Source organism: Stegodyphus dumicola, chromosome 7, assembly GCF_044657685.1.
Source record: "Stegodyphus dumicola isolate Sdum_Otavi_A_Nest chromosome 7, ASM4465768v1".
Taxonomy (NCBI): domain Eukaryota; kingdom Metazoa; phylum Arthropoda; class Arachnida; order Araneae; family Eresidae; genus Stegodyphus; species Stegodyphus dumicola.
Genome location: NC_140774.1, coordinates 110445650 through 110458146, shown reverse-complemented (window position 1 = coordinate 110458146; position 12497 = coordinate 110445650). Strand labels below are relative to the sequence as shown.

Here is a 12497-nt window from a genome sequence, read left to right as displayed (position 1 = left end):
TTCTTTCTATGGGTTTTTACGGGTATTTGGCCTACGGGTACCCGTACAATTGTACGGGTTTCTTTCTATGGGTTTTTACGGGGATTTGGCCTACGGGTACCCGTACAACCGTACGGGTTTTTTTCTATGGGTTTTTACGGGGATTTGGCCTACGGGTACCCGTACAGTTGTACAGGTTTCTGTCTATGGGTTTTTACGGGGATTTGGCCTACGGGTACCCGCAGAGCTGTACAGGTACCCGTAGGCCAATTCCCCATAAAAAAATTTTATGGGTTTCTACGGGGCATTTTTAGCAGGGTACTGTTATTACAATTAAGCGAATATAGCCACATTTGTTTACAAAAAGTTATTATTGCTAAAAACTACACTATATCAATTTCATTTAGCATTGTAATTTCAGAAAATGCTCAGCATGAGGTATTTTTATATTATATAATCTACTGTCAAAAACAATAGCTACCTTTTCAGTACTTTAAATTTTACTATTGAGAATTTTTATGGTTCAAAATAATATTTCTATACATTATTTCAAGTATTCTTTCTACAATAGAAATCTAAATAATTTGCACCTAAAACACTGACTCAAATTTATTCCAATAATGCATCGCTTTAATTAAATTAATGTTCCCTTGAGATGATATATGAAAAACCTTGTGTAATAATAACTTATAAATATATATAGGTAAATAGTATTTTTATATATTTTTTCGGGTAAAGTGCAGAATCGCCCACTTATTTATTTGGCACTTTGTACAAAAGTAAAAGGAATTGGATTTTTGTCAATTTTCTTTTGACTTTTAAAGTGAAAATAGGTTGATGTGTACATGAATAAAGTCAAAAGAGTACACAATGGCATTTTTGTGCAATTCTGAGATGTTTTTTTAAGTGAAAATAGGTAAATGTGTACATGGATACCGAGTATGTGCAATTCTTAAAAACACGGCAAGCAGTGGGCGATTCTACACTTTCCCCATTTTTCTATAGGAATTTAGTTTCATTAAATTAGTTATTTAGTATAATTATGTGTATATGAGTATATTCATACTTATTCAAATAGATGGAATTTTTACAGTACGAACGTTTATCTTTTTTACATCAAGAACTACATATACTATAAATACCCATTATGTTATAAATTTTATTTATATAAAATCTGTGGAAGATTATATAGCACTAAAAGTGATATATGGAATAAAATATTATACGCTATATTTTCTTAATTCCCGAACTGTGCGTTGAGAATTGGTATTTGTTGAAACTTGTAAATTTTTTCAAATTCATTTTGTTACAATATAATTTATTGTATTTTGGGTACTATTAAGTTTATTATATGTTATCTTCATGTTTCATTTATCTTTGAGATACAGGTAACATTCAAAGTATTGTAATAAGAGTTCGACACAGTGTTTGTATATTATTATTTCTTCACTACATTATATTCTTGGATTCATCCTTTCTTCCACGTAAAACATCAATGTGTATGCATGTCATAATAAGCTGCAGGGTGTTACTATCATTGGTAAGTGAGCTTTAAGGGGATAGCAAGTATGCTAAATTTGAACTCTATGTTAAGTTTCTAATTTGCAAGTCCCATATTCTTTTTGCTTGCTTGTTAATAATGTTTCTCTTCCTGAAAATTTGGGTTTCTTCTAGTTTTGTTTTTTAATTTGGTTTAGTGCATTGTAGGTAACTTAAAATTTAAGCAGATGCTAGAATTTTCCTTTGGCAATACATTTCTCATTAGGTATCAAATTGTTAAACAAGCTGATGTGATTAAATACAATTGTTTAATTTCCCAATTAAAGAACTGAAATACAAATATATGCAGTGAGGTACAGTACTATATGTATATATTTATAATGAAATCAATAATATATATACAGTCAAAGTAATGATTCGCAACCATCAAATGAAATGATATTATATATATATGTAATAGATTCTGTAGTCGAACACAAGCAGCTGAATCCGTAATGAACAGCAAGAATTTTGATGGCTTAGAGATGTTGAAACTCCAAACCACAATGAATAAGAAATTTGGCAGTCGAGGTAGATTTAATTCAACTTTTCTGTCAGCAAATATGTTGCAGCCACAAACAAGTTGGCACATTATTTATGCCTATTCCAAAAATTAACATTTTTGATAGTAAGAAACAAGGAGCAGACAAAGTGCAATCCAGCTAATACAAAGCGTAAAAAGCAAATGCGTTACATTAAGGGTGAAATCTTAATTCAGGCCGAGTTAATTTTGGTTCTTGATGCATTTTTACTCGTCTTTGATAGTTAATACTGCTGTAAAATTACTATTGGCTGTTTGAGTTTTAGTTTCTTTTACAACATCAAATTATGTAAGAGTCATATGACATGAATTAATCTCCAAATGATGCAGTGCAGAAAGATTATTTTTAGAATAGAGAAGAAAAATTAATTTTACACTGCTAATTTAATCTTTTGCATATTCCTTATTTTTCTTACATATATATATGTACATATATCATTCGATGGTTGTGAATCATGACTTTGGTTATTATCTTTCTATTCATTTTATTTTCAGAATTATATAAAGGTAGTTTAAAATTTTGTAAAGAGAATTTATACAAATATTTTGTAATATGTTTATAGATATTGACGTGCATTAAGAAGGACGGGCTCGTAGGCTTCTAGATATTTTAAAATTTTTATTTATTCGCATTGAGTTTTATTTAAAATTACTTTACATGCTTTCTCCACAATTTAGTTCTTTACATTTCATCAGTGCTAATTATGTACTTCTGCTGGTTTATGTTTTTATGGAAATTTGATTTACAGTTCTATTTTTGTGTATTGTTTTTTATAGGGATTCTGTATATGAATACCCTCTTCTACGTACGTTTCTATGTATGGATACTCCACTATGGTATAATGCTATTGGTTCTGTTTATGGGTTTTGTGCAGTGATTTTTCCAAGAGGTACCTTTATTGGTCTGTGGATTTTTGTGTAGTGGTTTTTACAGGATTTGGCGTATGGGTGCCTGTATAGGTGTACATGCTTTTGTTTACTGGTTTTTACAAGGCATAGACCTACGGAATATCCATTTTTTTAATGGAAATTTGGCCAATGGATGGATATGCATATAAAGTTTTGATTTTTGGCTATGGGTTTTTACTGGGATTTTGTTTATAGTGCCTACAGTTCTACAGAGATTTGGCCTACTCGTAACCGTACAGTTGTATGGGTTTCTGTTTACAGGTTTTTTACGGGTATTTCGCCTACAGGTACCTATACAGCCGTGCAGGTTTCTTTCTATGGGTTTTTACGGGTATTCGGCCTATGGGTACCCGTACAAACGTACAGGTTTCTTTTTATGGGTTTTTACGGGTATTTGGCCTACGCGTACCCGTACAACCGTACGGGTTTCTTTCTATGGGTTTTTATGGGGATTTTGCCTACGTGTACCCGTCCAACCATATGGGTTTCTTTCTATGGGTTTTTACGGGGATTTGTCCTATGGGTACCCGTACAGTTGTACGGGTTTCTGTCTGTGGGTTTTTACGAGGATTTGGCCTATGGGTATCCACAGAGCTGTACGGGTACCCGTAGGCCAATTCCCCGTAAAAAAATTTTATGGGTTTCTACGGGGCATTTTTAGCAGGGCACTTATTCACATAGATGGAATTTTTACAGTACGAAAGTTGATCTTTTTTACATCAAGAACTATATATACTATAAATACCCATTATGTTATAGATTTTATTTATATAAAATCTGTGGAAGATTATATAGCACTAAAAGTGAGATACGGAATAAAACATTATACGCTATGAGATATTTTCTTAATTCCCGAACTGTGCGTTAAGAATTGGTATTTGTTGAAACTTGTAAATTTTTTAAAATTCATTTTGTTACAATATAATTTATTGTATTTTGGGTACTATTAAGTTTATTATATGTTATCTTCATGTTTCATTTATTTTTTGAGAGATACAGGTAACATTCAAAGTATTGTAATAAGGGGTCGAAACAGTGTTTGTATATTATTATTTCTTCACTACATTATATTCTTGGATTCATCCTTTCTTCCACGTAAAACATCAATGTGTATGCATGTCATAATAAGCTGCAGGGTGTTACTATCATTGGTAAGTGAGCTTTAAGGGGATAGCAAGTATGCTAAATTTGAACTCTATGTTAAGTTTCTAATTTGAAAGTCCCGTATTCTTTTTGCTTGCTTGTTAATAATGTTTCTCTTCCTGAAAATTTGGGTTTCTTCTAGTTTTGTTTTTTAATTTGGTTTAGTGCATTGTAGGTAACTTAAAATTTAAGCAGATGCTAGAATTTTCCTTTGGCAATACATTTCTCATTAGGTATCAAATTGTTAAACAAGCTGATGTGATTAAATACAATTGTTTAATTTCCCAATTAAAGAACTGAAATACAAATATATGCAGTGAGGTACAGTACTATATGTATATATTTATAATGAAATCAATAATATATATACAGTCAAAGTAATGATTCGCAACCATCAAATGAAATGATATTATATATATATATGTAATGGATTCTGTAGTCGAACCCAAGCAGCTGAATCCGTAATGAACAGCAAGAATTTTGATGGCTTAGAGATGTTGAAACTCTAATCCACAATGAATAAGAAATTTGGCAGTTGAGGTAGATTTAATTCAACTTTTCTTTCAGCAAATATGTTGCAGCCACAAACAAGTTGGCACATTATTTATGCCTATTCCAAAAATTAACATTTTTGATAAATGTGTAGTAAGAAACAAGGAGCAGACAGACTGCAATCCAGCTAATACAAAGCGTAAAAAGCAAATGCGTTATGTTAAGGGTGAAATCTTAATTAAGACCGAGTTAATTTTGGTTTTCGATGCATTTTTACTCGTATTTGATAGTTAATACTGCTATAAAATTACAATTGGCTGTTTGAGTTTTAGTTTCTTTTACATCAAATTATGTAAGAGTCATATGACATAAATTAATCTCGAAATGATGCAGTGCAGAAAGAAACTGTTTTTAGAATATAGAAGGAAAATAAATTTTACGCTGCTAATTTAATCTTTTGCATATTCCTTATTTTTCTTACATATATACATGTACATATATCATTCGATGGTTGTGAATCAGGACTTTGGTTATTATCTTTCTATTCATTTTATGTTCAGAATTATATAAAGGTAGTTTAAAATTTTGTAATATGTTAATAGATATTGACGTGCATTAAGGACAGGCTCGTAGGCTTCTAGATATTTTAAAATTTTTATTTATTCGCATTGAGTTTTATTTAAAATTACTTTACATGCTTTCTCCGCAATTTAGTTCTGTTCAGTGCTAATTATGTACTTCTGCTGGTTTATGTTTTTATGGAAATTTGATTTACAGTTCTATTTTTGTGTATTGTTTTTTATAGGGATTCTGTATATGGATACCTGTTCTATGTACGATTCTATGTATGGATACTCCACTATAGTATAATGCTATTGGTTCTGTTTATGAGTTTTGTGCAGCGATTTTTCCAAGAGGTACCTTTATTGGTCTGTGGATTTTTGTGTAGTGGTTTTTACAGGATTTAGCATATGGGTGCCTGTATAGGTGTACATGCTTTTGTTTACTGGTTTTTACAAGGCATAGACCTACGGAATATCCATTTTTTTTTATGGAAATTTGGCCAATGGATATGCATATAAAGTTTTGATTTTTGGCTATGGGTTTTTACTGGGATTTTGTTTATAATGCCTACAGTTCTACGGGTTTCTACAGAGATTTGGCCTACTCGTATCCATCCGTACAGTCATACGGGTTTCTGTTTACAGGTTATTTTACGGGTATTTGGCCTACAGGTACCTATACAGCCGTGCAGGTTTCTTTCTATGGGTTTTTACGGGTATTCAGCCTATGGGTACCCGTACAATCGTACGGGTTTCTTTTTATGGGTTTTTACGGGAATTTGGCCTACGGGTACCCGTACAAACGTACAGGTTTCTTTCTATGGGTTTTTACGGGTATTTGGCCTACGGGTACCCGTACAATTGTACGGGTTTCTTTCTATGGGTTTTTACGGGGATTTGGCCTACGGGTACCCGTACAACCGTACGGGTTTCTTTCTATGGGTTTTTACGCGGATTTGGCCTACGGGTACCCATAGACAGAAACCCGTACAATTGTACGGGTTTCTGTCTTTGTACGGGTTTCTGTCTATGGGTTTTTACGGGGATTTAGCCTACAGGTACCCGTAGGCCAATTCCCCATAAAAAAATTTTATGGGTTTCTACGGAGCATTTTAGCAGGGTGTGAATATACTCATATACACATAATTATACTAAATAACTAATTTAATGAAACTAAATTCCTATAGAAAAATGGGGAAAGTGTAGAATCGCCCACTGCTTGGAGTGTTTTTAAGAATTGCACATACTCGGTATCCATGTACACATCGACATATTTTCACTTAAAAAAACATCCCAGAATTGCACAAAAATGCCATTGTGCACTCCTTTGACTTTATTCATGTACACATCGACCTATTTTCACTTAAAAAGTCAAAAGAAAATTGACAAAAATCCAATTCCTTTTACTTTTGTACAAAGTGCCAAATAAATAAGTGGGCGATTCTGCACTTTACCCGAAAAAATATATAAAAATACCATTTACCTATATATATTCATAATTTATTATTACACAAGGTTTTTCATATATCATCTCAAAGGAACATAAATTTAATTAAAGCGATGCATTATTGGAATAAATTTGAGCCAGTGTTTTAGGTGCAAGTTATTTAGATTTCTATTGTAGAAAGAATACTTGAAATAATGTATAGAAATATTATTTTGAACCATAAAAATTCTCAATAGTAAAATTTAAAGTACTGAAAAGGTAGCTATTGTTTTTGACAGTAGATTATATAATATAAAAATACCTCATGCTGAGCATTTTCTGAAATTACAATGCCAAATGAAATTGATATAGTGCAGTATTTAGCAATAACTTTTTGTAAACAAATGTAGCTGTATTCACTCTATTGTAATGAAAGTAATTTTAACTGCATTTGTATAAGGCTGTACAGAAGATTTATTTATATGGGTTTTTCATACGCAGAGAACAACCAGATTCCCTGTGGAAGTGCTTCCGAAAAAATGTTTAAACATTACTCTAACCATATTTGAAAGCAATGCTATAACAGCGCCCTTATAAGACTCATGATCCGAAAAGCTTTGGTTTTAAATGTCTCGTAAAAACGTTCAATTACTTCTGCAAAATTCATACCCACGTAAAAATTACTACACCGAAGTCAATTGATTATACAGCAAAACGTTCCTAAAACAATCAACTCCACAATTAAAGATAATGCCAGTTTCCTGTAACCTGACAAAACTATGAATGATTTTTTAAGTTCTGTTATTTAATTATTGTCCTGACAAATGTGCCATTATCAGAGGTGGTCATTTAAGAAAATAACCACTATATGAGGTTTCAACTTAATTAAATTTTTTTCAAATAAATAATTCACTTTTTATACTCCCAAGACTAGTACATTTAATATTACATAAATCTTATTCACAAATCTATTTCTATTTCAAAAGCAATTTATGAAAAACACATTTGAAATTTTCTTCATCAAACTAATAATAATGAAAATTAAAGTATGCATAAAAATGATTATATGTGTTTTAACAAAATAGCACAAAATGTTTAATGTAAAAATGTGGTTCTAGTCTCATACTTGTAAAGAAAAATAGACCAAAAAGAAAAAACAATGTAAGCTACTATGATCATCTAAATTTTCACATAATTTTAGTTGTGGAAAAAAGATTCCTTAAGCTTGTATGTCTTGTCTACCCCATTCAATAAGTAAAAAACACATTAAATATTTCAATGTTTATTTCATTAATAAAACTTACCTTTTTTGTAACGAAATATAATTAGTACATTTTTTAAAACATAAAAAAACATTCTTTTTGCTTGGCCACATCACATTAGTTGAAAAATTGAATCATGCAAGATCATTTTTAAGTAAAGTATGCTCAAATTTATTAGTACATAATATTCAAATGATAAAGCATCTACATGAACAAGCTTTAAAAAAGTATTTCCAAACTGTAATCAAAAAAAATAAATTTTCCAAAATACAGTTTCAGTAGGATGCATAAACTATATTTCTGCATCTGCACACTGAACCAAATTATCAAGTCTGAAATTATCACTTTTCAGTCTTTAAGCACATTGTTTTTCAGGTTAAAAGTAAAGATGGAAAATCAATTTCACGCACAGAATCTCCATTTCACAACTAGTCAGTTATCAGCAACGTTCTCTCAAACATTAGACACGATTACACGTGCATGGCTTTAGTGGTATATTCATGGTCAGTGCTTGTATTTTATTGTTTATTACTAATTTCTAAACAGTAAAACATAGTAAAATTTGTAATACAGTAAATCCTAGTAAATAATATATTGCATTACTACAACCACGATGAAAATAACACCACCATCGCACAACAATAACTAGACCGGCACCATATTGCTTGTTTGGGAAACTTCTGAGAGTGGGGGAGGGAGGGCGAATTATTTTTTTCACGTCAGCATTAACAGGGAGAAAAGTTTTGCGATTCTGAATGAACTTGTTCGCGTTAAAGAGATGTTGGTTGATACCGGTGTTTATTTGTAATATCAGAAATGTAAGTGCTTATGTGTGTGTATTCAGAGAACCAACTCGTAGCAAAAACCACCTCCCTAAGACGACCGCCTCTGAATGAGACCAGTATTTCTGCAAACATAAGTATACTTTGGTATTGAATATTCCCTCTCTAAGGCGACCATTCACAAAGAAAATTCTGCAAGAGTGTCTGGTCGCCTTAGAGAGATTCATTCCGTAGATGCAATCTCCCTAAGACGACCACCTCTAAAAGATAAACGTATCTCTGAGAACGTGAGTATCTATTGGTATTGAGCATCACCTCTCTAAGGCGACCACTTGCAAAGATGAATTTTTATTTGTGGCTGGTCGCCTTGGAGAGACCTTGTTGTGTGTGGTGTATATGATTACTGTTATTGTTTCCGAAAAAAATTTTTTAATCAAATAAATAAGCATATTTAGTAAAAACCCTCTCTAAAACGACCACCTGCGTTTCCAGGTTACTCTGGTGGTCTCAAAGAGATCATATTTTCATTCTGTTAATTTTATTGTTTACAAGTATATTAACGTCAGATAAAAAAATAGCATAAATCCATATAAACCAACAGAAGATTTATTATTATATTGATACCAGTAAGAAAACCAGTAAAAGTCAATATAAACCTATACAAGCCAGTACAAAGTTCTGCCATTGAATGTTGGTTGTATGGGTGTCAATTGATACCAGTAAGAAAAACCCACAGAGATCAATAGAAACCAGTAAAAGTCAATAGAGACCATCAAAAATTCTACAGGTACCAGTAGAAAGTTTTACTGGTTTCTATGGGTCATTTTGAAACCAGTAAAAAAAACCCACAAAGACCAACAGAAACCAGTAAAAGTCAATAAAAACCCATAAAATCTTATGGGTACCCATAAAAAGTTTTACTGGTTTCTATGGGGCATTTTTAGTAGGGATTATTAAAATGTTTGTAGAATTACATTACATATTGTTTCATTTTTTAAATATACAGAAGATATATAACGTTTCCATTTTAGTCTAAATCCATGTTCATCTACTGTTATATAAAAAGTTTCTCTATTCCAGCTGAACGACGTCTATTTCTACCGATAAACTATGTTAAAATTTTAAACAGCCCTTTCGGGAGATGATTGAAATATTTTCTCTCTTTAGATATTTTTGTTCAATAGATACTGAAATATGTTTCACCATACAAATTATCATACTTTATATTATTTATGAATAAGAATTATAAACAAAGTTGTGACAGAAAGAGGTATATGTCATGTATAAATGAGAAAAATACAAAACAAAAAGAAACTTCAAATTATAAATTTTTAATTCAAGGAAAATTTTAACTTCGGCTTTTTGGAAAGCAAGATTAATAATGCAGCTTTTAAAAGTAAACTTAAATTTATTAAAAGGATGCAGCAGTAATTTAATTAATAAATCAAAGAATTAAAATTTTTGACTCCGTGATTTCATTTTTTTTTTCAATATAATTCGGGAAAAAATATTTTAGCAGTATTTCAGTTCTTTTCGCATTTTTACAGAATGCTTTTAAGCGGAAAAGATAACATCAAGAATCAACATAGATGAACACTAAATGTGGAACATACATATATATATATAAATATATGCCCAAAATGTTAAGAATGCACCCATCAAGGCTACCAAGAAGGTGATAGGAGTGATCCAATCCTACTAAATTGCAAATGTCACTTCCTCTTTTTAACGAGAGCTTTCAATTTTCTAGTAGACATAAAGAAGGTGGTAGAAAGAAATTAATCGAAGCAAAATATTGCATTAATAAACTGCTATTATTAACATAACAGGAACAAATATAATTTCAGTTTTAATTGTTCTTCTCTAATTGTAAAACATTATAAAACTATGCAAATGGTGATTACCTGGTACAGCAACATCCATTTCCGGGAGCAGACACATAGCAGGTATTCGAAAAATACAATCTTCCACCGTAGGGAACCGGAACCGTTTGGGAACATCATAATTTGCATGGGAGCACTGTCTTAGAATGCCTTTAATAGCTTCAGTGTTGTAATTTACCAAAGCTTGTACGGCAGCATCAATGACGAGATTTTCTATATCCTGCAAAGAAATGTAGTTTTTAAATTTATATTAGCAAATATTTTTTAATGAGAGGGGAAATAACCCAGAAACAGATAACATTGCTAAATATGAGGAGGAACAAACTTGATCTTACTTCACGATATTCTTCACAACGCACATTACTTATATTACACTTCGAAACTGAATTAAAAACTTCCGACACACTGCCGCCTTGGAAAAAGAAAAGAGCTATCTGTGCCACATGAGCATAACATTCTGCTCGTATTTTTTCTTGTTGTTCTCTTATAAATTATGATAAACCTCGTGTCTGAATATGATTTCACACTATTGTAGTTATTTTAAATTCCAATTCTGTTATGGACCTGATTAGATTCAACCATGTAATAATTATGTAACTGTTTGCGGACTTAGAAAATAACTTAATATATGTGATTATAATACTACTATTCATGGCTTTCTCGAGTTTCTCTGAATAATTATAATTTTATTATTGGAATATTCCTAAATTTATTGATTTCACTAGAATTTACTTATATAAAATGCTTCGCACGAAGAAGAAAGAAGAGAAAAAATAATATAGGAACTTACATTGCTATTAACTATTGAAAAGACGTGTATAAGGAAATACATAAAAATACTGAATATTAACTAAAAATTATATCCATTTAATAAATGATGCCTATGTCCACGACTTAACTGAAAAAAAAGCATGTGATAGTTATCACTAACGGTGATAAGCAAGCGTTTATTTAAAATATTTATCGAGAATTAAAAATTCAGAAGTAATACAGATGTAAATGCATCGAAGTTCATGAATGCAGCTTCTGTTCCAACTCTTCAGCAGATTAATAACAAAATTAAGAAATTCCAAAAGTTTAAGAAGGAGGTTAAGGATGAATTTAGCTCAGGCTGAATTTCTTCCATATTGCTAAATATTCTAAACGAAAGCTTAGTTAAATATGTCCATTCTCCAGGAACTGAATTTTCTCTCCGAAAGTGCTAAATTATATTGTTTAAAACTATTATGGAAATTAAGGTGCAGAAATGAAAAAGTTTTCATAACACAGTCTTAAATATGATTTAGTTTAAAAATTCTTTGTTTGAAAAATAATAAAAAATATTTTTAATTTGGAGTAGTAGAAAAATTCAAGACAACTATTCTTGTGAGTATTACTTTAAGAATGATTTAAAATATGGTAATAAGTCAAAATCGTAAAAACAACCTTGTATTTAGCGTAGGTATAATGAAACACTCAATCGATTTCAAGGGCAGCTAAAGGTCCCTCCTCATGAGAAAGAAATACCTAGAAAGAGGAAAATAAAGGAGAAGGGGTCACAGAAACACGTGGTCCTTATCAGCACTGCACGTGGTTATAACTAGATTTTTAATCAGAGTTGCACTGGCTGCCTACTTTTACTGAACCAGGCTATCTGATCGAGCATGAAAAATAAGCGAAATTAAAATAGGGAGCGAGGGGCAAATGCACCTTACGCTCAAAATCTGAACTTCAAATAATGGAAAGCAACCACTGAACGGATTTTTATACCCTCTGGTAGTACCAAACGCGAGGAGGTAATGCCATCTATCGGCATAAATAACTGAATTAAGATAGTAGAATTTTAAAGGCATTAGGAAAGAATGGATTGGACTTCAAATCATTAACTAAACCTGCTAAATCTTTGTGAATGTGAAAAGCCTCAAGAAAATCCAATTCACCTATGGAAGAAGCCTTTTGGATAATTTTTGCAGATCCAAAATCAGAATTATGGTTAAAA

General features: G+C 31.4%; 1 protein-coding gene across 4 annotated transcripts in view; it reads right to left on the bottom strand.

Moving 5' to 3' along the window:
* Positions 1 to 12497, bottom strand: part of LOC118197035 (ankyrin repeat domain-containing protein 61-like) — a 95058-nt gene that overhangs the window by 20189 nt on the left and 62372 nt on the right. For all 4 annotated transcript variants that reach the window (XM_085820726.1, XM_085820723.1, XM_085820724.1 and 1 more), the window contains exon 2: positions 10541 to 10739. In XM_085820726.1, the coding sequence (XP_085676852.1) occupies positions 10541 to 10577 (37 nt within the window). In that variant the 5' untranslated portion in view covers positions 10578 to 10739. The remainder of the gene's footprint in view (positions 1 to 10540; positions 10740 to 12497) is intronic.